At 45.2% G+C, this 27,003-nt stretch overlaps 11 protein-coding genes across 11 annotated transcripts; 6 read left to right on the top strand and 5 right to left on the bottom strand.

The window, feature by feature from the left end:
- Positions 1 to 232: 232 nt before the first annotated feature.
- On the bottom strand, positions 233 to 1,207 carry T069G_11575 (CDP-alcohol phosphatidyltransferase domain-containing protein; the record flags this gene model as incomplete). The annotated part of the gene is made up of 5 exons (XM_056178780.1): positions 233 to 688; positions 759 to 913; positions 978 to 989; positions 1,060 to 1,097; positions 1,170 to 1,207. 5 exons carry the CDS (start codon positions 1,205 to 1,207, stop codon positions 233 to 235), a joined length of 699 nt encoding a protein of 232 aa, XP_056023654.1.
- Positions 1,208 to 2,355: 1,148 nt separating this feature from the next.
- Positions 2,356 to 4,392, top strand: T069G_11574 (POT family domain-containing protein; the record flags this gene model as incomplete). The annotated part of the gene is made up of 7 exons (XM_056178779.1): positions 2,356 to 2,515; positions 2,579 to 2,759; positions 2,806 to 2,954; positions 3,034 to 3,142; positions 3,198 to 3,337; positions 3,394 to 3,580; positions 3,648 to 4,392. 7 exons carry the CDS (start codon positions 2,356 to 2,358, stop codon positions 4,390 to 4,392), a joined length of 1,671 nt encoding a protein of 556 aa, XP_056023653.1.
- Positions 4,393 to 5,040: 648 nt separating this feature from the next.
- T069G_11573 (ATP adenylyltransferase domain-containing protein) lies at positions 5,041 to 6,046 on the top strand (the record flags this gene model as incomplete). Its single annotated transcript, XM_056178778.1, has 2 exons — positions 5,041 to 5,175; positions 5,240 to 6,046. 2 exons carry the CDS (start codon positions 5,041 to 5,043, stop codon positions 6,044 to 6,046), a joined length of 942 nt encoding a protein of 313 aa, XP_056023652.1.
- Positions 6,047 to 7,873: 1,827 nt separating this feature from the next.
- On the bottom strand, positions 7,874 to 9,636 carry T069G_11572 (uncharacterized protein; the record flags this gene model as incomplete). The annotated part of the gene is made up of 3 exons (XM_056178777.1): positions 7,874 to 8,587; positions 8,655 to 8,792; positions 8,854 to 9,636. 3 exons carry the CDS (start codon positions 9,634 to 9,636, stop codon positions 7,874 to 7,876), a joined length of 1,635 nt encoding a protein of 544 aa, XP_056023651.1.
- A 1,664-nt stretch (positions 9,637 to 11,300) lies between these two features.
- On the top strand, positions 11,301 to 12,345 carry T069G_11571 (uncharacterized protein; the record flags this gene model as incomplete). The annotated part of the gene is made up of 2 exons (XM_056178776.1): positions 11,301 to 11,600; positions 11,653 to 12,345. 2 exons carry the CDS (start codon positions 11,301 to 11,303, stop codon positions 12,343 to 12,345), a joined length of 993 nt encoding a protein of 330 aa, XP_056023650.1.
- Positions 12,346 to 13,596: 1,251 nt separating this feature from the next.
- T069G_11570 (uncharacterized protein) lies at positions 13,597 to 14,801 on the top strand (the record flags this gene model as incomplete). Its single annotated transcript, XM_056178775.1, has 3 exons — positions 13,597 to 14,106; positions 14,173 to 14,340; positions 14,397 to 14,801. 3 exons carry the CDS (start codon positions 13,597 to 13,599, stop codon positions 14,799 to 14,801), a joined length of 1,083 nt encoding a protein of 360 aa, XP_056023649.1.
- A 1,873-nt stretch (positions 14,802 to 16,674) lies between these two features.
- T069G_11569 (uncharacterized protein) lies at positions 16,675 to 17,155 on the bottom strand (the record flags this gene model as incomplete). Its single annotated transcript, XM_056178774.1, has 2 exons — positions 16,675 to 16,889; positions 16,969 to 17,155. The coding sequence occupies 2 exons, from the start codon at positions 17,153 to 17,155 to the stop codon at positions 16,675 to 16,677; spliced, it is 402 nt and encodes a 133-aa protein (XP_056023648.1).
- A 574-nt stretch (positions 17,156 to 17,729) lies between these two features.
- T069G_11568 (zinc-binding dehydrogenase domain-containing protein) lies at positions 17,730 to 18,878 on the bottom strand (the record flags this gene model as incomplete). The annotated part of the gene is made up of 2 exons (XM_056178773.1): positions 17,730 to 18,601; positions 18,659 to 18,878. 2 exons carry the CDS (start codon positions 18,876 to 18,878, stop codon positions 17,730 to 17,732), a joined length of 1,092 nt encoding a protein of 363 aa, XP_056023647.1.
- Positions 18,879 to 19,711: 833 nt separating this feature from the next.
- Positions 19,712 to 20,188, top strand: T069G_11567 (snoaL-like domain-containing protein; the record flags this gene model as incomplete). Its single annotated transcript, XM_056178772.1, has 1 exon — positions 19,712 to 20,188. The coding sequence occupies one exon, from the start codon at positions 19,712 to 19,714 to the stop codon at positions 20,186 to 20,188; it is 477 nt and encodes a 158-aa protein (XP_056023646.1).
- A 639-nt stretch (positions 20,189 to 20,827) lies between these two features.
- T069G_11566 (uncharacterized protein) lies at positions 20,828 to 21,861 on the bottom strand (the record flags this gene model as incomplete). Its single annotated transcript, XM_056178771.1, has 4 exons — positions 20,828 to 20,882; positions 20,970 to 21,191; positions 21,416 to 21,524; positions 21,579 to 21,861. 4 exons carry the CDS (start codon positions 21,859 to 21,861, stop codon positions 20,828 to 20,830), a joined length of 669 nt encoding a protein of 222 aa, XP_056023645.1.
- Positions 21,862 to 22,822: 961 nt separating this feature from the next.
- Positions 22,823 to 24,335, top strand: T069G_11565 (uncharacterized protein; the record flags this gene model as incomplete). Its single annotated transcript, XM_056178770.1, has 3 exons — positions 22,823 to 23,081; positions 23,143 to 23,587; positions 23,639 to 24,335. The coding sequence occupies 3 exons, from the start codon at positions 22,823 to 22,825 to the stop codon at positions 24,333 to 24,335; spliced, it is 1,401 nt and encodes a 466-aa protein (XP_056023644.1).
- Between the last annotated feature and the right edge of the window lie 2,668 nt (positions 24,336 to 27,003).

Raw genomic sequence — 27,003 nt, 5'->3', positions numbered from 1 at the left:
CATTTTCTAACATCGCATAACGGTCATTAACACTTGATTATACGTAAGCCTCTTGTACCAATGTTAATCACGTCATTCACGCCCTTTTACACCTTGTGCATCACCCACTACAGCCGCTGGTCCAGCTAACAACAGAGCATCATGGAAATGCTTGAATGCCGCCATTGTTTCAAAGCAGCCCCTACCTTAACCCCCCACCTTCTCCACCTCCCCTCTTCTCCCTTTCCTCTCATCACAGAAAATTTCCAACGGGGAGTGGTGAGTGCGACCAGCAGCCTGCAAAAATGATGACCGTCACAGCCGGGATACTGTAGGCTCCGTCAAGATATAGTTTAAGTCGCTTACTGACCATCAGAGCACTGAGTACGAGCATAGCGGTCATTATTGGATGATACGCAAGCCAGGAATCGGAAGCAAGGGTTACCCCAGGACTTAGATCAGTCAAGTAACCTGTCCACTCAGCAACAGCGACGGCTGTGGAGATCAAGAGAGCAGCATAGGCCGTGGGGAGGCCTTCATGGAAGAGTGCCTTTCCATGAGCGCTCTTGGGCACTAAATGCGCCGCCACGTTAAACCTTGCGAGGCGTGCAACGCCAGAGCAGACAAAAAAGGCCAGTATTACCTGATCTGCCAAGGTGTTGAAGCCAGCACAATAGACCATGACAGCAGGAGCCACACAAAAGGAGACCTTTATACAGTATGCCTTGTTAGACTAGAGTTTGTCGGGTGGAGGGAAAACATGAACGAGAAGCTCTTACCAAGTCGCAGAAGCTATCCAGCTGTTTACCCATTTCGGAGCATTCATTCCTGTACCTCGCTACTATCCCGTCGAAGCGATCAAACTCGTATCCAAGGAAAATGAGTAAATGCGCCATGAAAAACGATTGTCTCATGGCACAGAAAACGGCGAGGACTAAATGCAAATGTTTAGTACTCAGACTTGCGAGAAATGATTTTGTGATCACCTGGAACCTTACCTCCGCAAAAGCCTACAAGGCATGGTGGTTAGGCTTGACAAAATCTAATGCTTTCACGATTGATGTACTTTGATCTCCTTACCATTAGAAAGAGTAATGTAGTCTGCTAAACGGAGCCGCCTATATTACAAGTCAGTTTGAACTTCTATTGTATATTCACAGAAGGTTGGCCGCGGTTCGGACATTCCATACTTGAGCATGTCATACTTGACTTGTGGATTGGTTGGCATGTTTAATCGACGCTTCCACTGCCTAATCAAAGAGATATTGTATTTTCTCTTCTAGCTATATTGCCCTCGACGCGAAACAAAATATCGCCCTAATAGGCCGCGCGATGCCAATTCCTCTTCAGTTATTTGCCTACCATCTTATAGTCCGTAGGGGCTTCTAAGCGCTACGTAAAGTGTTATCACGTCTAATCACCATCTTCCTAACATTCATGTTCAAAGGTCTCCTCTTCTCGCGTTGGTCATAATATATTCAGAAGTGATTAACTGGAGCCAAGCTGCACAACAAAGGCTAGGTCAGGGAGAGGCCAAAACCCACATACCGCGGCTCTTTCGTAATAGAATGATGCAGCATGACGAGAAGCCATAAATAGTCATCAATTGTCTCTGCCAATATATCATCGCCATTCAAAGGCATCCGGGGTAAAGGCGCAGGCATGCAGTGAGGCGCCCAAGTTTCGTATAGCAAGACGGTTTGCCTGTAATAACGTAATAGTTGACTTCGTCTATGTATGCAAGGCAGACGAAAGAAGATGTTCCACGGATTAGACTCGTCGCTTGTCAAACATGGCGTACTGTATATTACGCACGCCCTTAGTCTGTATATTCGTGCTGGTTCCCACCAGCACCCCCTCCTCCTCAGTGGACCATCTGCAGATTCCCACCATCACCGCGCCTCAGTGGGCCATATCACATCTTCCCAAATAGGGAAGGATAATTATCAACACTCACCGTAAGCTGTTGGTTGGTTCTGTCAAAATGCAAAAGTGCCTACATCTGCATACAGGTACAAGCTCCTGGCCTCCGAAGGGTTACATTACCGTTGCCTGCTGATTGCTGTTGCCTTTACGAGTTCTTGGACAATCTACCATGATCCCCGGCCGTGCACCACACGTAACACTGCCAATATGATGTTCTCCGCATATAGGTGAGGTTAGGGAAAGTCATCTTAGCCCCTCATTTCCGCCATATTTTGTTTTGTCTTCGGTCGCCTGGCGTATTGGTAGGACGAGGGAGACCAATGTTTGCTTGCTCTTCTCAACCCTGGCCTCAACTTCAATACCCGCACAGCTAGTCTCTCAAGCCTAGCTTTTCGACAATAGTAAATGCGATCGGAAACCACATGCGAACTGCCCCATTAACGGCTCATCATGGCCAGGCAACAAGAGAGCTATGCTAGGCATGAAGCCACAGAAGAAGAAGTGAAGGAGTTGCGGCACGTTGTCGATTCAGTGCCGTTTATTGTCTGGATTGCGCTTGTGGCCAATGCCACAGAGAGATTCACATTCTATGCCGTAACCACACCATGGCGTGCGTATCAAAAGGAACTCGAGAGCACGACTGTGGTTTATTGTGAACTGATTTGTTAAACAGAGAATTATATACAAAACAGCGCAGACAACATTGCTGTCCCTGGCGCCTTAGGCCTTGGCCAGGCCACGGCTACGAACATCTCCAGTGCTTTTCTCTTCTTGTCTTTTCTGGTCCCTACTATTTTCGCTATTCTCTCGGACACATGGCTAGGGCGGTATAAGACGCTGTTTCTCAGTTACCTGTAAATTCCACTGTCTCTGGTACCTTACGGAGACTAACATGTACAGCCTGAACTTTTGCGGATGCCTGGTACTCTTTATTACCTCGCTGCCAGTGGTCAAGACTCAATCCACCAAAGTGGTAGGACTAGGCTTCGCAATGATCTTGCTTGCACTTGGCACAGGTGGTGTTAAGGCTACCGCCTCTCCATTTATTGGTAATCCTCCATCTACCCCAGAGATATCTGCGGGTGTCTGGGTCTTCCTTAGTTAAGATGGTATTAACCCACCGTATAGGTGACCAGTATGCTGAGACTGCTCCTCAGCTGATCATCACGAAAAAAGGCGAGCGCGTTGTTACAGATCGGGCACTCACACTACAGTACATCTACAATGTATCCTACTGGTGAGAAGTCCCGGTTTGTAAGATTGACAGTTGTGAAACTAATACCGTAGCGAAGGCTTACAAACATAGCGAGTTTATCTTTGGTTGCATCTACCTACTTAGAAAAGCTCGTCGGCTTTTGGGCCGCTTATCTGTTACCACTATGTACAGTTTGGACACTGGTACCTTTGCTTCTGGTATTCCATAAATCTTTCGGTAAGTGACCTCCTCGCAAGGGCTTTTTAAAAGAGAAAAATAATGACAAAGTAAAGTCAAACTTCGGCCACAAGCAAACGTACTACCGCAAGCCTCTCGAGTTATCATGTGCTCGGCACGACATCGGTTTAAATGGGAAGCTGCAACAGCCGTTTATCAATCAGAAAACTACGGGCGGCAGGTCGACTGGGATGATAGGTTTGTCTTTGAGATTAAAAGAGGTCTTCAAGCCTGTAAAGTCATGTTCGTTTTCGCCTCAGGATTCGTTCCATCCTTCAGCTGTCATAACTAGTTAGCTAACACACACCAGGGCATGCTTTGTACCATTTCATCTGTGTATGAACCAGATTACAAACAATCTTGTCTCTCAGGCCGGTCAGATGAAGCTTGGAGGTATTCCTAACGATACTATTCAGGCCCTTAACTCTATTGCCTGCGTGATCTTGGGTCCGGTCATGCAAAAAATGGTTTATCCTATCGTTCGGAAATTTGGCTTCCCATTTGGACCAATTGCTCGTATCACCTGGGCTTTCATCATGATGAGTACATCAATGGCATTTGCCGCGGGAGTGCAGAAGCTCATATATACCAAGGGACCTTGTTACGGTCACCCTCTGCAATGTGAAAATACACCGAACAATGTAAGCGTTTGGGTACAAACACCGGTTTACTTTCTACTCGCGTTTGCTGAGATTCTGGGATTCACAACACTATCCGAGTACAGCTATTCCGAGGCTCCAAAGAACATGCGCAGCCTTGTACAGGCAATGGCTCAATTGAGCTCTGGTGCTGGTTCTGCACTTGGTATGGCCGTGTCGCCCTTATCGAAGGATCCGCAAATACTTTACTTATACGCGGGGCTAGCGGTGACTATGATCATCGCGGCCCCTACATTTTGGTTCACATTCCGGAGGTATGATGAAATGGAGGCATTTAAGGAAACACAGCACAATGATGCGGAGAATAGCCCCGTTGAAGGTCTGATGGACCCTGCAATACCTGAGCTTGTGAATACGGGAGAAAAAGGAGAGGGTTGTGTAAAAATAACCAGTTGATTATTAAATATAATGGAAAACTGAGATTATACATCTTAAGATGGCGTATTCCGCGGGCTTTTTATATGTCTGCTGTACCACAGGCGCTGCCATGGCAGAAACACGGATTCGAAGATGTGACATGAAAGTCGCCAATTTGGAGCAAACAATTTGAACCTTCAAGCTGAGTTTAGCCTACTGAAGTGCATCATTCGTGATAGTATCATTTCATCCAGCTTTCATCCCATTCTGCCATATTTAAAAGACTATGATACTCTTCTTACTAGAGATTGAAGATTGCAAAGACCCTACTGGCGCATATGGTGATGTTCTATGTATGGATAGTCCTCGCTCTTCCCAAATCATACTACCACCTCCCACCTAATGAAGCGCTTTGTAATCTCCTTAGTAAGAGAGAAGATTCACCATTCAGCCAGACAAATTGTAAATATCACGTCAGTCTGTATATGTAATGCGTTTACTGTACTAGCAGTAATTTCTGTTTCGGTAATATCGCGCCCACATATCGCCGTTGTAAATGAATGAACTTGAATCACATCTGTCTTATATAATTATATAAGGAACCAGCACTTAACTGCCCAGCTTTGCTTTTCACATATTTATTTCTCAGCTGCTGAAGTGGAAGACAGATTATTAACTACAATCACAATGACAGCCGGTGAACGATTACCTCCTGTAAATGGGTCTTTGGTGTTATCCCGTTTTGATTCATTAATTAAGGCGGGCTTTGTTCACTATGACGAGCACCAGAAGATTATCGAGCATACTGATGGAGACCTCAAGGTTCGTTCCATAGTTGTTGACTAGTGATACTCACATTAATAATAAATTATTCTTTGTGGTAAAGTTTCATTTTATCCTCACCAAAGCGCTGGCCCAAAAACCAACTCTTTCTACACCACCGGAGCAAATTTTAGCCCAGGGCCAAAACAAATCACCCCTGAGCCTCATGCAGCAACGACCGGGGAGCGACATCAATTCGAACGGCTACGAAATAGATGACGGTAGTAAAAGCCACTTCCTCATCGCGAATAAATTTTGCTTTTCGCGGCCGCACCTCATGATGCTCACCTGCGATGGGTACCGCAGGCAGCATGAGCCGTTGGATAGGAGCGACTTGGAAGCGGCATGGACCACATTAGCGGCTTTAAACAATCCAGCTACGGACTACGTTGTGTTCTACAACTGTGGAAGGGACGGTGGATGTAGCCGGCTGCATAAGCACATGCAGCTGATGCCCTTACCGGCTGACGGTTTTGCCACCGCATTTCTCAATTCTCACGTTGCGAAAGAGCCCAGAGTACCCTTCAAGTGGTTCTATTATAGATTCGAGGATGGGGCTATAACATCCGCTACAATAGCGAATATTTATGCGCAGCTTCTACGTCAGGCTACCAAGGCGTGGGAGAAATGTACAGGTAACACTGTGGCTGATGGGGAGGCTTGCCCGCATAACGTGGCCTTCACGACCCGGTGGATGGTAGTCATTCCGCGACGGCGCGCGGCGATTAACAAAGAAGCCGGGGTGAATTCGCTGGGCATGTTGGGGGTAATTGCTGTAGCCACCGAGAGGGAGATTGAGAATTGGGTACGACTTGGGTTGACCAAGTCCCTTTGGGAACTCGGTGTCACGAGAGAGAAGAGCATCGTGTAACTGAGATTAATATCCCGTCCCAACAAACCGCTCAATAGATTGCTCAAATTTAACCATTTTCTCAGCTTGCTACCATTATCCTCCAACAACTACTAGTAAAGTATATAAAGTTTAGTGTTGGTAGGCCTTTTCACTGATGAACCTTGGATAATATAGCGTCAGGTTACGGGTGGTGCTAGCAAAAGCGAAGCTTACGTCTCTCGCAACTAATTAACAATGGGTGTTTTCCTGCTTACTGCATAGGGCCAATTAGCTTTATCACAGTCTTCGGGAGTATCTGTACTTGAGCAAGGCCGTTTTTTATCTCCTAGATAAGCACGGCAGCATTAACTCCGGCTGACCTCGTTTGATCTTTGGCCTGGGGATGTGTGCATGGCCCAATCTCGTATCGGGGCAGTCGTACACATCAAGATTTTGCGTATGTCGGCAGAAGATGCATCAAGCCATTGAGTCATCTTGAGCGCTGTCGCGTTACCACCCAACGCTCGAGGCCGAAATAAGTCGCTTTCTTCTTTTCCTTATCCTGCGTGCTCCACACAACTGGCTCCAACATATTCGTACTCAGATTGGCGCGATCATCCTCAAAATGACATATGGCTACACCATCGATCCGAAAGGCTCAGATCTCATGGTTGAGCTTGCAGATTGGGCAATGGAACGGTTTTCTCAAGCAGCCATTCCGGGAGCATAGATGGTGGATATAGTGCCTATGTTACGCTACCTGACAGAATGACTGCCAGAGGCTGGATTAAAAAGGCAGCTAAGGAGTGGCATCGGACTCTAATTGAGACGACCGAGCGACCGATGAAGTTTGTGAGGATGCAATTAGCCAGAGAGGTGAACAAGAGTGGTTTGTGATCAACAAATACTAAAAGAGTGAGGGCGAGATGTCCGAAGACGACGAGTACGTCTTGAAATGAAGCCGCGATAGCATGTATACTGAAGGCACCGATACCGTAAAGTACTTTTCTTGACAGTTTCTATTTAGTTGCTATAAAGTTGACTCCGAGTTTTAGTCTGTACGAACACTCCAGGCCTTTTTTCTCTCCATGAGATCGATCTTGGGGTAGGGACTAGCAGGGCTCCCACTATTGATGACCGAGCCTCCCTACCCTACGTCGAAGCCAACGCGAAGGAAGATCTTGGCTAGCATCCTACCGCGCCCATGGGACCATTTCACGCGGTCACCGCGAATGACACGCATCAAGGCTACTTTGTTCCCAAAAGAACTATAATTCTAGCAAACGTATGGCGAATTTTCATTGAGCAGTTTTTCCAAATTCTGGGAGAAGTCCTCTAGTCTTACAATGCAATGTCAAGTTCCTCTTGCATAACCCAGATGTATATACAAGCCTAGTGATGTTTAATCCTGACGGGTTTGTTAGTCTTGCTTGCGAACCAGGCCCTCAGATGTATATTTCCGGGTTCGGAAGACACAGCTGTCCTAGAAAAGGTTTTGCGGATCCTCTGTGTGGCTTACCATGGCCAAGTCTCTTACAAGACGGGAGTGGAAAATGGGCAAGAGCTTAAAATAGTCATTGACTTCCATTCTGGGCTTGCTGGGGTTGTAAGCCATTCTGTACCTTCTAAAGCTAGTATTACACCCCGCAGTCCAGAGCACGAAGAATTGATCTTTGCGTACGAAAATGGTCAACAGCAAAGGTAAAACAATAAAGAAGCATCTAATGGACAAGAATGGTTCGATTAAATAACGCCTTAACTGAACCCTTCAATTTTAAGCATTTCCCTTATCAGCGGCCGGCGCATCACCTCAATCTCCAGGCAATTGACCAAGTGCTATTGAGCCTCAGGAATGGTGGAGTTGATTCATTTACTATATACTTCTCCTGCTATCGCATTTACCCAAGCTTCAAACTTCCACCCATCAATCATGCCAGTATTTTTGGTGTGCGATGCACTATCACTCCAGCAATCCCGAGTTCTCAAGATAGCTTTGGCCATCCACATGGCTTGAGACATGAAGATCCCACCGACAAGCCGGTCATTTCGATAGCTATCCCAGTCTGTAATCATCAGCATAACCATATCTGCCACTGCTTGGCATGTAGACTCTAGTTCAGGAAATTGTGATGGTGAGAGCGAAAATAATAAGCGTAGTTGAACGAGAAGGACGAATATATAAGTCCCTATAAGAACTTTCCAGGATACCGGCTGCTCACGAACTGTTGAATACAGTAGTAATGTACTTGCACCGTCAGCTAGGGTGCTTAATTTGCCAGAAATAATACCACACTGGTACTGCTCGGCTAATGCCAGCCATCGCTGAAGCTGGTCTTGCTCAGCAAGGAGCCTTGTAATGAGATCCTGGCGCCTATCAGCCGACGCTGACATACGAATCAAATCTCTGACATCCAGAAATAAGTTTGGTAGGTTAATGAGGCTTGTCCATAGTTTAACAACGAGATGAACTTGATCCTGCGGCACAATGGGGTCATTGCGAATGGCGTCGATCATGACATTCAGCCAGCGTTCGTCATCACACAAAAAACACCTTTTCCCCATCAAGAGTGCTTCTGTAATCTATTACAAAAAAAGGACAATAATGTCAGCCCCATACAAGCATTATAAAGGGTTACTTCATTCATACAATGGGGCCAGCATGGGCCATGAAAAGTGAGAGCTCAAACCTGGTCCGAAAGTTGTGAGGACCTCGAAGCTCGATAAGACGAGCTGCACCCGCTGCATGATATATCCATGAGTCGATCAGGGACCCACCATGTAGTAGCTAGAGCAGATGAATAGATGGCACAAAATGTAGTATCCAGGTTGCGGAATATTGCACATACCTCAAAGAATTCCAAGAGTAAAACCGCGCATAGCGTTTCCGGCAGTGCTCGTAGATCTTCATCATCTATTATTCCCTGAAGAGCTTCTATTGCCTTTGTATAGTAGCCCAACGATAGAACATCCCTCTCTGATGATAAAATGCCCCTTGAGCGAATGAGCTGCTCTAACCTAACAACAACACAATCAGTGGCGTAGGTGAGAGCTGGAAAATGCCCATATAGACTGGGGATGAAGAATAGGAGACGTCTCTTTGCATATTCAGGCATACTGGTTAAGGTGTGCCCAAAGCATGCCGTTTCAGGATGGAAGAGAGAAAATGTGGTAACGCCGAGATGGTGCAAAGTGAGTGGATCGGTCAAATGTAACAGTGAATAGTTTGATGAATTCCCTGTCGTGAAACTGGTGAGCATGCGTGGCTTGTAGCCAGCACGCCATCGGAGACTTCCTTCCAGTAAGGCCGTTCGTTTTCTCGCGATTCGTGTCTGAGCTTCGTCTTCGTCTGCCTCATCAGTGTGTCCACCAGTCTCATTTACAGTTGTAACCAACGCTACGTTTCCGTCTTTTACATCTGTCGGTTCGTTTTGCTGTTGCGAACCCAGTATCCATTCAGGATACTGTATCATATTCAGCCTCTCATAGCGTCCGTCCCTCTTGCGCTGAATCGCGGCTTGCTTCATAGCTCGACTTCGGATCAGAGTCTTCACTGTAGGGTCTCTCGGAGGTCTGCCTTGATTACAGTCGATGAAGACAATGGCGTCAGCGACGCCACTGGAGCTTCCCATGGTTGTACGGGTGTCCTGCAAGGAACAGTTCTAATGCAACCTGATGCGGTAGAGTAGACAGCTATCCGAAGCTGAACTAGACGCTATGAGAGCAACCGGAGCCCAAGAATGGATATCCTTGGCTGAAATCCAATGCCTGGCAATTTTGGTTATCGTGGTACAAAGTATGTTCGCCACCGCCTATGAACACTTGGGATCAGTCAAGCAGAGGATATGGGAGACTTTTCCGACGGCCCGAGAAGGTGAGGATACCTTAACTTATCATCTTACATCGACTTGTCCCTTTGCGGGTCAGGTAGCCCATGCACTCTGTCTGGAAGACGCCATAAGTGGCCCTTATTATATGTATGAACTTACACCAAAAACCACTCGACTCCCACCTACTAAACGTAAGCGGATGACCAACGACGGGCTCCCAGCTAGTGTGCTTCGCTGACAAGGGGTCGTAGCCCCTAAAGTAGAAAAGCGCGGTATAGAATGGTGGGCAAGTTGCTTCGAAAAGCGCTACTGTACAAATGCATTGCGCGTTAGAGATGAATTTGATGATGCGTTATCCAATCACAACCCACCATGTATTCGCAGTCTGAAGCTACCTGGAAAACTCTCCGACTAGCTGAAGCCTCGGAACAGATCTATCATCGGCATTTGTCGGTTCTGCGGCGCCAGTTTCTACGCTGTGTGGGCCCGTAGCTACTCGCGTATGTGTATGAGCTTAGGAGGTTGATCAACTTAGGTGGAGGGCCTGGTCGCACACTTTAGCACCTCAAGACAGCAGCGCCAAAAGCTCACATTGTAAGCACATACAAATCTCACAGCCATTGCCTAGTTCTTGCTCTGAGATTTACTCAGAATCTTCGTATTAGTAACATTGGAAATGACGGAAATGATGGATTGACTTTTGGTCGGTTAAGTCCAGTTATGGATCCAATATGGGACGTGGCTTGCAAGATTCTAAATACACAGCAAGGCTTATTTCAGTATGACCTAGGACTATTATTATCAATATTCTTGGAACCTTGACTCGAATAGACGAGGCTGTGGTCTTACAAAGAATAATTCAGGATTCATCACTGATATTCGTTGCAATAAGGATCGGTACACTTTGCTCTGAGCCAAAATTGCCACCGCTGCATGGGTTCGCATCATTTCATTGTCTGACTGCGTTTGAGTGGATGGTTTTGTACCTTGTTTCGCTGTTCCGTCTTGGTAATCACTTTTTGCGGACTAGGAGGCGTATACGATAGCAGGGCTGTCCCCAGATAGCAACGAAACCCTCGTTCACAGCGCCTCTGACGCCTGCAGATGGATATTTTAGTATCAGATGTGAGACACGAGCAACCCAATAATTCTCATGGAGCTCTCCAAAATTTCCACCGAAGTAGTTAAGACGTCCATCTCATCGATTGACTTACACACCATAGAAACTTGGTGGTGGGGCTCACGGGACGCAGTAACGCTTTCTAGGATTGGACGCCATACTAATTAATAGTGATTACCCGTGAGACCTATACTTGGATCTAGGCCCTACGGTAAGTTATAAATTCAACTGGCTTATCCCCCAGACTTTATGATCCAAGTCAGCTCAGCAATTTTGAAGAGAGTAGAAACTGGCAGACAATCCGCACTTGTAACCAGATCTCAACCGACTAGATTACACGAGCAAAATGGCTACTCGAGAGTATAGTCGATGGAATTCGCAAGGTGTTGAGAAAATTCCTGAAGGCGAAGCTGATGACATTCGAGCTGTCGTTGAGATATTCAACGGGTTGCATCAGGCCATGTTTCAAATGAACGGCCACGTCATGTCCGGAACTCACGGACGAAGCCATGGTGTTGTCAAGGGCACGTTTATCGTCCCGGGCAATCTACCTAGCCACCTGAAACAGACGGAACTATTTGCGCAGGCTGGCGAGTATCCGGCCGTTTGCCGCTACAGCTCTGCCCTGCCAGACCCGAATGTGGATGTACGAAGCAGTCATCTAATTCCCGTGAGGTTCTGTGAATAACGTTTTGTAGGACCGCATTCCCCAGCCTCGAGGTTTTGCGATAAAGCTGTTCGGCGTTGAAGGTGAAATGTTTCAGGAGGGGCGCGATTCTCCTACTCAGGACATTGAGTTTAACAGCACACCCATTTTGGATTTGGCCAACGCAAAGACAGCCAAGGAAATTATTGCGCTCAGACTCAAGCACGGCGCAGATCTAGTTGGCCTCTACAAAGACTTTGATGCCCGGCCCGATGCCGAATTGCACAAGAGCCAGGATCAGATACGCAGCACTCACCTAGAATCCACTCGCCAATACTCCCAGACGGCCTACCGGTTTGGTGACTACATAATGAAGTTCTCCCTTATTCCATCATCTGAGATGCAGCGTGAACTCTACAAACAGACAGTCCAATCTAGTGACACGCAGGACGTGTTACGCCACTGGCTACGCGACTTTCACTTGCACAATGAGGCAGAGTACGAATTTCAAGTGCAATTGTGCGAGAATCTAGAAGACCAGCCGATAGAAGATGCTAGTAAGGAGTGGGATGCGGAGAAGCATCCATGGGAGACGGTTGCCAAATTGGTAATTCCGAAGCAAGACAGCTACAACCCCATTAGGAAGAAATTTTGGGAGGACCACATAGTGATTAACCCATGGCACGGCCTCGTAAGCCTGCAGCCGCTAGGGGGATCAAACAGACTGAGACGAGTCGATACGTAACTACTATTACCGATATACGCCTGGATATGCTAACGGATGTTGCAGTGTATCCTGCCAGCAGGGCCATGAGAAAGAAGCTCAATGAACTAGAGCCAGTCCACTTAAAAACTATTGAGAACTTTCCAGATGCTTGAAACGTCTGATGCACCCGATTCATTCCTTTTGACTCGATCTTGTACAAACTGTGCAGTTGACTCAAGTTGGTTGGAACATTTAAATGGTATCAAATATGCATAATTGAGAGTCATAATGGACAAATATATACGAATACCCTTGCCTGAAGTAAAGTAAATTTGCTGATGAAACGAGACAGGATCAGTGAGGACACTTGACTAGGTACGGTATCTTCCTTTTACTTGTGTGAAATATCTTGAAAGGTGGTTTTCATTGGAGGAACTGGGAGCACAAAACAAGTAGTGGGCTCCTCAGAGAATTCTGGTATTCTGAATTATACAGGTAGATTACGCAAACATTCTATGCATAGGTAAAGAACAGGCTTAAAGAGAATATTTATCGTATTGTGCCCAACGGATCTTGTGGTCGGATGCTAGTTTGAAGAAATGAATAAATAGACTTCTGCAATAGGTTTTTGGCAAAGGGACATCAAGTAGCTCCAATGCTAATATACCTTGATTTTAGAGGGCATGCCTTGTTATTTCCATCCTATGAAGGATGTAGGGGATTCTTTCGTCCTAGTGGATTAGGGAATATACGTATGGGGTACTGAGTTCCCTTTCTCAAAACCTGCACCTCCCCAAAATCATCACCAGAGGGGGAAATAACCCAAAGAGCGTTTTTGTAATATAGAATAGTCAAAAAGCTTCTCAGCCGGGCCAAAATGCTTTCCAGTACAACGAATTTGCAGATTTAATAATTGCCGCGCGGCTCGCATTTGTGCTCCCCTTTAGACTTAGCGTCGCTTTACTTGACCCCCTACCACTTCCAGAATCTGACTTCCGCAACGACGCTCCTGAATAATGATAATGACGGCAATATTCAGCATCGAAGCTTCATCAACTCCGCCGATTGCCTTCAGGAGGTCGGAGTTTGCCTGCGGCGTTTTCCACAGTGGCGGAGTTGATGGTGTCAATGGATTAGATATATACTGATCAATCTCAGCAGCTTCACTATAAAACATAGCCATTGGACGACTAAAGAACTCTGAATCATTCAGACAATATCAGGCATAACATCTAAGCAACTATATTACAATATTATATTTTACACACATTCGATATCTATCGCCGAGAAATGTGGTCAAACATCTCGCTCTATGCCTGCTTGTACTTCGCAGCTGGTGTCTTGGGTCATGGCGTGAAACCAAATCTAAGCGCAACCGTTACCAATGTGCCTCTACCAGCTAAAGACGTACATAGTACTGTTGAATTTCGAAGTGGTCAGACCGGCTTAGATGGAATGAAAGTGTTTCCATCTAATGACACGACAGTTGATTGGTGGTATTTTGATGTTGTTTCTTGGGACCATAAGAGCGAAATCGTCATCACTTTCTACACCGCTGGCGCCGCTTTCAATCAAAGCGGAACACCCAATATGGTTCTTATTACGTACACATTTGAGAACGGGACAGACTTGAACATCCACCTCCAGGCGGAGGACGTCAGAATTGGGACCATCGGTAACGGAAGTTCTGGGGAATACCAAGGCGTGGGTGATTGGCTCGGGTCCTCAGATATGTCCCAGTACGTGGTTCGATTGGATTCGCCAAGTAACGGAATATTTGGAGAGATTATTCTGAAAAGCGTAAGTCAAAACCAATGAACACTGCAATGCTTGTCTTTTTACTTTTCTGATTAATATACCAATCAGGTTGCCCCACCGCATCTGCCTTGCACTGACGATCTAAGCGCTGGCGGCGATTTGCTGTTGGCACCAGGGGTAGGCTGGGTAAACGTGATGCCTGATGCAGATGCCACTGTCTATTTCAACTGGTCTGGAACTGTTGTTGAGTTCTCTGGCACGGGATACCACGATAAGGTTAGTTTACTACTGATCGTCAGATGTGAAGTTGTTAACTGATTACCCTTGATTAGAACTGGGGAAACGTGCCGATGGGTTCCACCTTTCGCAGCTGGTACTGGGGTCATGGCCGAGCAGGTCCTTACTCCGTCGTCTGGTTTGACTTTCTTGCGGTCGATGGCACCGAATACAAAAGTAGCTATGTCGCCCGCGATGGCAAAATCTTGAACGCAGCCTGTGAAGGTATCAAGGTTCGCCCGTTTGGAGCCAACTCTACTTATCCGCCAACTACTACCACTGGATCGCCTAGCGGTTTCAATATTGAGCTGTTGGTCGGGCATGAGAATACTCAAGCTAAAGCCATTGTTACACATGAATTCTTAAACGTTCCAGGTGCAATCCAACGATGGATAGGGAGCTTTGAAATCCTGGGGTTTGAAGGTACAGCATTATTTGAACAGCTTGTTGACTCTCATTGATACTGATATTATGGAACTGTATTTTATTATTCTCATTATAAGTTAATATTTTATATTACATGTTAATTTTCTCATCTGTCTCGGTAGCGTCCAATCGTAACTAATATTCTATTATGACAACATACGGTAAGCCTCCTGCCAAGCGAATATCTTGAAAACAAATAGCAAAGTCCATGGCGGGTATTTAGAACGCATTGAGATGAGAATGCTTTATATCATCGTACTATTCCAAGTGGCCACTTTCGCCCATTCTGGTGGGTAATTGCCCATGGCACACTGGAACTCATTCGGATACATTCAGTACTTTCGGCTAACAGAGTAGGTATTCGAAAGCTACCAACACACTAGAATGGCACTGGTGTAAATCACAGGAGAATTCAAGACAGAAAATAATGAAGAATGAAACGCTTCAAGAGGGTGTTAAAATCATTCTGACAGAAATCAACCTCGATTTCTGTTTCTCGATAAAACTCAGAGTAAGAAACATTTAAAAAGGTGTATTTATATACTTTTGCGAGTGAATTCGTTATGAATAAGAGATTTATAAACACTCCCCTTCAAATTTCGTGTATCATCGAGCTCGCAACTGCCTCTAAGCATAGGTTTGTCCGCGTCTTTGGAATATTTCTTGGTTTGTCCTCGATGATCTGGCTTACAGCTTCTATGATAGTTTCCACAACAGAGTAAATCCAGACTTGTCGCATATTCTCAATGCCTCAAAGCTACGCGAATTCACGACTTGGCCAATCTCAAAAGCCAGCTCGTTTATTGACTGAGGAATAGTATCATTGTGTGGCTACCACCTGTGCATAATTTCGGGGGTGGTCGTCTAAATATAACGACCGGCAAATGGGAAAACACACTCATTAACTACTTCGTGCAGGGTAAGCGCTGCCATGTGAAGCAAACCCACACCCTTCTACGAACACCATAACCATGTTACAAGAGGATATTTGTCAATACCCCGACAATGTAACCGTTTGCTTCAATGGCGACGACTAATCCTTCTGGTAGGAATGAAGACATGCTATGATTTGGAGATATACTGTTTGCAACGTGGCTTCGCAGCATCTTGTATGGATATCGCCAGGACGACGACAATCCCTCGAAACATGAATGAATTACCTTATCTACTTGGGATGTCATCAATTTGCGATAGCGATACGCCTAGAGAAGTGGTATGGGCCGTCAGATTGAGGGGTAATGTAAAATCAAACTAAATTCAATCCTGATTGGCTTTCTCTGGTCGATACATGCATCTCCTGACTGACGGCCTTGGACTGCGTCAACTAAAACGGTCCGCAAATTGGGCTTGTCGGTTTGCCAATAGGTCTTTCGACCTCCCCATTGGTTAACGCCTCTAAGGCAGCCCTACATACTCCGAGCGGGATAAAACTTGGTTCCACTGGATCATGATTATGCCCCGCAGACAAGGGGTTAGATTTCCCAAACTGGCGTTCCGGATCTGTGCTCCGCATAAAGTGCTCCGCCTGTATTGCCGAAGCCAGTCCAGCTGTAACTCCAAGTTGGCAAGCGTATGATCATATTATGGGCAGAGTGACTAGCGAAGAACATTTGTTCTGGTTCTTGCCAATAGATGGGCGCCAGTGCCCCTAAGATGCAAGGCTTCAGGCGTCACCTGGTATCATTTTGCAATGGCCTTGTGACTCGGGAAAAGCTAGGCCGCCCATGACATTGTGTGCTTCGCTCACTAGCGTCGTCGAGTTTTACGAAGGTTACAACGCACAAAAACCTACGTCAACTGGTATCTTCATTTTAGTTATTAGTGATGCATATGTCATTGAGCATTAGTATTATTGCATGCGCCCAAGGAGACTATCATTAGCAGTACAGAAGTGCAAAAGTCCTGTGTTTACAAGGCGAATTCATGCGTGTGAACGCCTTCTATCATAGCATAGAGCTCCTTGACCAATCCATCGTCGTCCAATATGATCACATCCCAGCCTGCCATTCCATGCACTCCATCTGCATTACCATACGTCCAGCTTTGCATGATCACATCTCCATTAAGCCACAAGTCCCCTCGCGGTTTAAATATCCATTCACTCTTCTCATCAGCATGAAGTGCTAGACAAAGTGATCCATCATTAACGAAGCGCAATTTAAGCAACCACAATCTTCTTCTAGATTTAGGACAGTTACATACCATTCCACAATTCTCCCATCGCCTCATAGCCTTTGAAGTCGCCAAAAGGAGTATGGCAAGTGATGTCTGGTCTCCAATGCTCCTGTATCAGAGACCTGCGGACTGTGTCATTTCGTTCGTTAAAAAACTCGAACGTGGTAGCCTTTACTAAGCTGACCGCCCTACTGGGTGAGATTATAGCTGTCATGTCGTGGACTGAAGGATCGAGAATAACCGGTGTGCTAAGGGTAGAAATTGACCAAAAGTTGTACGGGCAGATGATCAGCTATTTATATAATTATGTGGCCTTAGTAAGTGCATTCTATTGCTGACAGAAGCAGCCTTATTTGCATCTCAGCATTCCTTTCACAGCTTTGTGGCCTCGCGTTGACTTATTTTCTCGGAAATAAATGCTTATTTTGGGTCCGTTCACAGCTATGAGATCCATAGCGGGCAATAGACTAGATATCGGATTAGCACAGCCTCTCATGTTGTGGACAATATGTTTCAAATGTCGGAAAAAAAAATTCATGGACACAATACAAATACTATCCCGCTCATCCTATACAGATAGGAGATTGGGCGATGCTATGCCTTTAAGAAGGCAAAATATCGTGATTGCCCAGCAGAGTATCAATATCACTTTATACTCAGTGACGCAAAAAGAGAAAGAACTATGAGATTTACTTTAAATGCGATTCTGGCAATACAATGAACAATATGTGAAAGTCAAAGGTAGTGTCTTTCTATTTACAGCTCTTCGCTTCTTCGCCAGAACATATTTAGCCTTTGAAATTCGGCTGAAAGTAGGTAGCTTGCATTGGTCCAGCTTGGCTAGCATTCTCAAACGCCTCCTCCCATTTATGCAAGGGAAATCTGCCGCTGACTTGTATTCTACCCCTTTCCCCTATAGGAAGCAGTCCTGTCTCAATCAATCGAATAAGCTCATTTACTTGCTGCGGCGTATACATAAAAGTTCCTTTCAGAGTTAATGCTTTGAACATCATCATGTGATACGGAAGGTCAATATCGTTCATTATGCCACCCATGAAGCTGACGCGACCACCTCGACGCAAGGCAGAAATACCAGCTTTGATATACAATGCTTTGGCCGCTGAATTTGGTGAGATATCGAAATACACGTCGACTGGTCCATGCGCTTGGAGAGCTGCAGTATCAGCGCCTAGATCTTCCGATATAGTGACCGGCACGACTTTGCTATTGTTTGTGTCGTTACAAATCTGTTTTAGCTTGGCTTCGTTACGGCCCACAGCGATTACCTTGCCTGCACCCATCGCCAGTGCAACAAGCACAGCCGCGCTACCAAAATTCCCGGTCGCGGGCGCCACTATCACCGTTTCTCCGGGTCGAAGGCCAATATCACTGAGTCCACCAAAAGGGACTGCGAGAGTGCTGATGTATCCGAGATCTTCAAAACTGTAGCCCAACTCCTTCGTCAAGATATGCTCATTCAGCACATGGATGTTCTCAGCTGGGACTTTGACAAGTTCAGCCCAAGTACCGTTTCTCCACTCTCCATTCATAAGTGCTTGGCCTTCCGGCGAAGCGCCCATATGAATGCCCTGTAGTAGTGGCAGCATGTTAAGGTTGTCACGTGGTCGAATGATGCCGGATGTATAGACCAACATTCCGACTTGAAGATGAGGTGTATCTGTCGCTGGTGCAGCAATGCGACAAATTCCATTGGTACCGGGAATCAAGGGAAGAGGATATTTGTACGCTCGGACGTTCCCATTACTGAAAACCTCTTTGGCATATGACACAATGTGTGAGTTCAATGGCCGTAAAATGACTGAGCCGGCAGATGGTAGAGGCGTAGGAAGTTCGACAACAGATCCCGGTTTTGATGGAGAAGTGAACTGGAGACCTCTGAAAGTCTCAGGAAGCTGAAAATCTGGGTGAATACTCATGTTGTTGCTGAATGTTGGCGAAAGTCTAAGACTACCATGAGAACTAGTTGACTGTTAATGCAGCCACTTCCTTCACGGAGAACGGAAGGCAACATGAAATATTTATATTCAAGTACCCTGATATCATACAGAATCAAGTTCAAGCAAAGTGTAAATGGTTTCCTTTCATAACACGGAATTTATAACTTAATTCCGGCGCATACACTCATTGATCAAAATATTACCATTCTCCGGAGTCTCCATGGACTGAATGTGATTCTTTCTATTGACAACTAGAATTACTTATTTTCTCACTCAGCTTAGGACTAACTCCGATTGGCCGAAAATAAGCCATTCCTAGACAACAACCTATTCATCAGGTTGAAAGAAAAGGGAAGTCCTACAGCTCGGATTTAAGAGCAGTTGCTCCGAATAGACACCGCACGTATTCGTCCCCCTCATCGATTATGCAAATTCTAGCTAGGACTAACGAGTAACTTATCTGTCGAGATGAAGAATACTGAAGACTACAATCCGGAGTTAAGAATCATACTTTTCCGAAAACTACTGGCTCAAACTGGGTGGGTGTTGTCCAGCTTGAACCCATATTTCGTCTGAAGGACTATTAATAGGCTGTTGAGGTAGTAAGATTGTGATATTTAACCACGTTTCAATTCAACTCTGAAGCGAAGCTCACTTTTCCACCGGCCTTTTAATGAAACATTCAAAATCTGAATCCACGGCTTAACTTCATTGTTCAAGCCTCTCCTCTGCGAATAAGCTTGCACCCCGAGTTACTCTTTGCCTTCATCATACCTGATCTACTGTCATTAAAGTCTAGTGATATCTTTACAATGTCTAGCAGACACGTATCTGATATACTGACTGATCACGAAGCAATTGCTGACGCGGTCTTTCGCGCAGTAAAAGGCTTAGACCGCTATGACGCAGCACTTTTCGATTCTGCATTTGCGTCGGAAGATGTGACACTCGAAGTGCCACACCGAAACATGAAACTTATTGGCCTATCTGACATACGCAAAAACATGCTCGACTCACTTGGGCCGTTGGATACAACGCACATGATTAGCAACATTCGCGTTCAGGTTGAAAATGGGGCTGATGCTGCCTCACTTACGGCCTACGCCTTAGCACAACATTGCCCAGCTGGGAAAGGCAGAGATCCAGAGAGTCCTAAGTTCCTAGTTTGCGGAGAATATTCAATTGATCTTAAATATGATGGATTGGATGGTTTGTGGAAGATCAAGCGTTGGATGCTGGATGTTATATGGACCCAGGGCGACATATCTGTAACGCAGCCTTCTAGTTGATTGACATGACTTACTCAATGCTAGGCGATAGTATAAATTATTTCAGATAACCTTAGCCACTATAGACTTACTATCAACTAAGATCATTTTTTTCTGAAACTTCAATTGCTTTCTCTCTAAGATCATCACTGAGTATCATTGCGAGGATCTTTGTTTCCCAGTCTTTGCAATCTTCATATTAGGTGTATTCGATTAAAACATTAGCACCATAAGCTGGCTTAGAGTTAACTCAGTGTCGCAAAAACAGAAATAATCAAGGAACATATGAGCATCCCACGACGAGTGACAGAAGAACATTCTGGGCATTCACATCGAAAACACCACCAAAGAAATAAGTAAAAGTTGTACCTATAGATGCTAACTAGGTTTGGTAGACAGTGAGGAATCGTAAAGCTGTACTGGTAGTTTAGGGGTGATTGGATGTAATATTATTCTTAGTATAAAGTTTTATCTTAACTTTGAACAAACTTGCCTACCTACTTCTTTAAGAGCTAACCTTGCTGCTGTTGAGCCTCATTATTGTGTGGCAACTCCGCTCTTATGTAGGTATAAACTGAAAATTGAAATCTCATTTCTTCATGCCATAGTACTCAGGATGCGTTCGATATTAGCAAATGCTAGTTCGGCTAGGGTTTCATTCTAGATACGCGTCGCAAGTGATTCACCTTCGCTGTCATATATTGGAGTTGCATACCTATTTTTACAAAATTAGTCTTTTTATACCACAAGGTCGTATGCCCATATCTTGATAGTGGTTATTCACAGGTTATAAGATACTTACGGCTGTATCTTCCAATCCATCAAGTAGCTGCCATGCGTTTCATCACCCCTCAATATCGCTGCATCAATGTAGGTGCTCGATCCGTTCCGCATGGTTCGACCGAAACCCCACATAACAGTATCGAAAATCATTTTGATGATAGGGTTGACTCCTCTGTTAATTTCGGTGCCTCTCACCAGTCCAGGATCCACCAAATTGACAATCACATATTCCTTCTTGACTCTTTCAGCAAGTTTCATATCCAGAAGTGAGCAAGTATGTTACTTGCAGGATATTGCTCCGATGTGTTCAATTTAGATTGATCATCAAAAGTTGACAAGAACGGATTAGAGCCTCGGGAGGGTAGTTTGGTAAAATATGCTGTGCATGAGCCAACAATGGTGAGGCGACCAGGATGACCTCGTGGCGACCTTTCTTTGAGAGTTGGGAGGAGAAGAAAAGCTAACAAAACAGTAGATAGATAGTTGACTTGGAACATCTTCTCGTGACCTTGTGGGCCCAGCTGGAAGGACTGTTCAATCACTCCGGCGTTCAGAATGGCGATGTCGAGCCTATCTAATGTCCGACATTTGGCAGCAAAATCTTGCACACTCTTATATGACAGCATACCAAGTTGCCAGACATCAATTTGGGCGCCTTTGTGTCTTTTGCGCAGCTCCGCCGCGGCCGCTTCGCCTTTGGAGGGGGTTCTAACGGCCATGATCAAACGACCAACATTCAGTTCCAAAAGCCATTTTGCGCAAGCAAATCCAAGACCAGTGTTTGAGCCTGTAAGGATAGCTGTCTGCCCCGAAATGGATATCCCATGAGGTGGAAGAATTGGCCTGGATAGCAGAGAGCGAAAGAAGTGGTAGCCATCGCCACGGCCTAGGTCAAAGGACTTGGAAGTCATTTTGAAGAGTCTTTAAGGGCAAAGATTATACTAATCGCAAGTTTATTGGAAAGAATGAGTAGTAGTCGGTATCGGAGAAGTTTTGTTTACCAGCCGCCATGTTGTAGTTAAATATCAATCTGGAACCATGTCGAAACATTTGAACATTGACGGAACAGGACAACAATCTTGACATCGCGGCTTGACTTGATGCCGAGTTGAATAATGAAACGTCACAGTGAGTCCAACCGTCGATGGAATTTGATTTCACCATACCCGTTTGAATATATGTATTGGGCCTGAGTGACAAATGGTGGAGCTAAACGAGGATGCTTGGAGGCTCTAAAAGCAGAACAACTGGTAATGCTACAACATCGTCTTATCCAATCCGCGCGGCTGTCTCGGATGGTGGGTCTTTTTTCTTGCAGCGCTTTACCATTATAGGAAAACAATCTTGTCTTGGCGCGGAATTGAAGCCAAATGCGGATCAGCTCGCATTGAAGTCTGGATTGATTCCCTTTTCAAGCAAACAATCTTGTCTTCTTCTTGCTCTTCCTGAACGACTACTTGGGAGTGAATATCCCTGTAATACCGGCTTTTCCACTCAATTCAACCTGTATCACAACAGCACCTCGTCCTCTCAAACGTGAGATGTTTGAAGAGGAAGGTGATCTTCAGAGCCAAGGGACGCATGGGAGGCGGGTCTGGCATCCAATAGCGTTGCGATCTCGAGACAGCAGTATGCATCGCCAATCCCCTGTCGAGAGCGGAATATCACTAATTCAACGTAGCAGAGACATTCGAGTTTATTGCTTCTGATTCTGTTGGAAAGCCGCATCCAAATGTCCGAAAACTTATTAGAAGCCATGTCATGCGCGGAAAGAACAAAAAAAGGCACCGTGTCCAAAAGCTCAAACAGGGGTCGTCAGAAGTCACAGATTTCAGTGAGCACACGAAAAAAGCGACATGAACAGCAGCGGCCATGTTGACTGTTCCGACTACCGAAAACAAAAATGCTCACTGCCCAGACACTATTAATGTTTATACTTCAACACCGACAAACCAGGCACACGTTGCTGCCGATGGCAGTGCAATTATAGTGCGTGTCAAAGATTGCGGAAACCAGGCCGCCATCGTATCTGTATTAGCGATTACCAGTCCGTTAAAGCCACCTCACGTCCTGGCATTAACCAAATTTGCCTGTCCTCTACACTTCTCCTCGCAGGCCCTTGTTTACGGATGTAAGCTGAATATTCTTGCTCATTAACCTCTCAAAAACGGCGCTCAACATTTGCTTCATAGATTTTACGACTGTCAAAGAAATAATGTATCCAGCCAACTGGTGTGTCGAGTCCGACAACTTCAATTGGCGATTTTTCCGCTGGCTGTTCGAAGCGGAATCTTATCTACAGTCAATTCTCTTTAGTGTCAGCGCTTTCCAAGATATCCTGTCTTTCAAGCCTACCAAGGGTTTGAGCTCATCCAGCACTGCCATCGAGTTCTCCTCAGAGACACGCTGTTACTTGGGGAATACTATTAGTCTCTTGAACAAGCAACTGCAAGATTGTCATATGCAACTCCACGACAGCACTGTGGCAGTGGTTATAAGCCTCGCCATGATAGCTGATGCAATGGGCGACACTAATGCTTGCAAGACGCATATTAAAGGGTTAAACCAGATGATACGTGCGAGGGGCGGTTTGGGCGCGATTAGAAGTAACGGGCACGTACAAATGAAGATCTGCCGGTGGGTCGCGAATGCACACATTGATGAGTTTTCACTAACTATATTTGCCAGCATTGACTTAGGGTGGTCCCTCAAAACTGGCTGTCGCTCTACTTTCTTCAACGGCGACTTATCGTGGGACTCATGTTTCGTCAAAGTTATTCCCGAGGAAACATATTCACAACCAAATATATCCTCAACGATCGCGCATATGCTACGTGGTAATATTAGCCATAAGCTTTTCACTGTTTTCATTGACATGCAGAGATTTTCTCTGCTAGTTAATACGTTCGTCAGCTCACAAAACAAGCTCAAGCAAGAGCTTTTCCAAGAGGCCATGATTTCTATTCAATACCGCCTCTTATTCCTCCGATACCGCCTTGATACGCAACTCTTGGATGAAACCGTCCGTATTAGTCTCCTTGCTTACCAGGCTTCTATCTTTTTATATATCCCTGGAAGTAGCTCTCGGTATGAGTTTTTGGAAAGCCAATATCACTCAATCATTCAAGAGATGGACGATTCGACGACAGAAGCAGTTAACTTCAAACTTTGGATGCTCTTTGTGGGAGCTTTCATTTTCCATGATGCGACCAATCAATTACTCTACTCGATAATTGCGAATTTAACTATAGGTTCTAGTTGGACGTCAGTTCGCACTCGGCTAAAAGATATTATGTGGATTGATGTTATCCACGATGACCGAGGCAAAGAGATTTTTCAAGCTTCTTCTGGAGCTGCCAGAAGTCATAGTGCGATGTATAAATAATAATGAATCCAGTTTGTTAACGTATGTTCACCTCCTTCTATTATGAATGTACATAATCGATATATAGCTATTTTGCTTTCCCTTTGTTGTCTTTCGGTTTAATACGTACACTTCTGGTTATAACAGCCCTTCCTGTCATATATTTTGCCAATGACATTATACTTTGCTTACACCAAAGTTTTGACGATGGGTTTCTATAGTGCTCAAGGTCATTTAATGCATCTATAACACACTCTCGCCCTTGCTCACTACAAGACTCAAATGACAGCACCAGGGCCAATATAAATCCTCGACAGCCAAACAGTGGCTTAAATTGGCGTGCGTACTTAATGCATCTGCCTATTCTGAAGCTCATCTCCGAAATTTCTGTGGCAATGTCAGGACGATGGGTTCCATTGAGTGCCAAAACATGCTTGACAGCGTAACCTATGGCAATTCGCGCCATTGCATATAATATAAATAGCATTGCCATTAAGGGCTCCGCAAATGTATAGCAGACGAGAAATGGCGATGCACGATCAGGGTGCTCAGTAACCTTGCCGTGGTTGCGCATAGACGCAAAGCATAATTCACCAAGCCGCTGGATAAGATTCATCTCTTCAGTTGCTGTCTTTGCCACAATGAATGCATTGCCAGATGATTCGCAATCGTCAATGTGCTGCATGTCATCTAGTCGCCTGAACAATGATGGCCAATTGCTGGTCCTTAGTGCAAGGCGGTAAATATCGGCTTTGGTCTCATTTTCGATTATACCAGAGCTTAACGCAGTTTGAACAGCACGCTGCCATTCAGGCCTATTATATAGATTGGGCTTACTGCTTACTAGAGAGTCCATATACTGGCAATATGTGAGTAATGAAAGTTGACTTAAACACAGCAAGATCTTTGCCTTACCAGAGTACCAATATTGTCTAATGCAAGAGAGAGGCCTAGCTCATCATCAAGCTGAGGTGGCCCACATGCTGTCATAATCGCATATATTCCTCCCAAATGCACGCTTGGATTGTGCTCCGGCTCAGCTTCATATGCGGCCTAATTAAAAGATGACTTAGTGCTCGACAGCTCTAAGAGGTAAAACGCTAGAAAACTTACCACCACCCTATGGATTATAGACACAGCTGCTAGTAGTGCCGAATTTTGCTGCTTTTGGGAGCTTTGGAGTCCTTGGTTGAGAGATCTCAAGGCCTGCCCGTAAGCCTTTCTGTCAATAAGCTTCTGTGCGGGGAGGCCACGTTGGTGATTTGAATAGGTTTCTATCATCAATGTTACTGCGTCGCATAACGCAGTGCTACTTCGCATGTAACGAGGCAGTAGAGAGTACGATTTCTTCGATAATGAAGCATATAGGTTTACGTCTTCCATATTCAGAGCGACAGTTATTAGCTTCCAAACAGCGTTATCAGCGCAATTCTGGAGCAAAGGGCTTATGCTTAATTTCGGATCTCGCCTTTTCCAAAGTGTGGCCTTCGTTCCATTATTCGAGCGGGAATATACATTGATGAATGAATTGGAGTAGCGGGATCCCTTGATCTTGTGTTGAAAAGGCGATAGAGATCTCGTTGATGGCCTAGACAGTTGCCTTGAATCATCTGTCGCCTTCTGCCCGCAGAGGTTGTAACAAGCTTGAGTCGGCTCTTGGAACTGGATGTGTACAAAGCGGTCATCCGGCGGACCAGAGCATATGCGATCTCTGGATTTGCAATTGCTACATGTCGGCCATTTCTCATCACACTGTAGAAGCGTTTGCGACAGTCAGCGTATCACAGAAAATAGCCAAAGCAAGTAAAATATTGATCTTACCTTGATCTTCCGCCTTGCACAATATTGACATCGATTGCTGAGAGGAAATCCCATTGCTTTGTCTCCACAAGCAACCTCGTTTCACTCTAAATATTGGCAAGTATACTCGACACAGACAAGCCTTTTTGTTATACAAGAACAAATATCCAAAGTCTCGATTTGCTGATAAAGTGGACGGAACGACTGACTACTATCATCGAAGTTTCGGAAATAAGGTAGTCAAGTAAGGAAAAAACTGGAAGAAATGGATGGAGAACAGAAGGAAAATAAATAAGCCAAACAAAAAAAAAATGGAAAATAAGACAATTCAAAATAAAAAAAACAACATGGGTAGAAACTGGCCGATGTAATATTATAGCGAGCTGTCACTTGTATACTAGCGATTAGTCATTACAGAGCCCTAATAACTATAACTAGGCAGCGACTTTTCAAAAGCACTGGGCTGTCTTCCTGGCAAAACTGGCCAGTGGAATTTCTTCATAAAGATGTTCTTGATCCAATAACATCTCTTCAATAAAATATAAGCTGAGGCTGTGCCTGCGAGGGAACACAGTATACTCAGTAAACCTCAATTGAGCGGGAACACAAGCCCCTCCAGTCTAGTCAATTACCCATCCATAACCTTTTCTTGCCACTCAGAATGTAATCACTTGTTGCTACTAAAGCTCGTCACTTTGATGTAATACTTAAAATACTGGGGAGTTCAATAAAGATATGCCTGTTTTCTCCCTTTTACGTGTGTTACCTGCGCACCTCTTTCCTAATTTATATTAGTGGCAGGAACGTGGATACAATCCTTCATTCCCGTGACCCCCACGAAGACCCCATGGGCTCTGCCCCACGTCCACTCAAGATTTCTAAATATCTG

The sequence above is a fragment of the Trichoderma breve genome, assembly GCF_028502605.1.
Source record: "Trichoderma breve strain T069 chromosome 7 map unlocalized scaffold00008, whole genome shotgun sequence".
Classification (NCBI taxonomy): Eukaryota; Fungi; Ascomycota; class Sordariomycetes; order Hypocreales; family Hypocreaceae; genus Trichoderma; species Trichoderma breve.
This window is presented reverse-complemented; position numbering and strand designations above follow the sequence as displayed.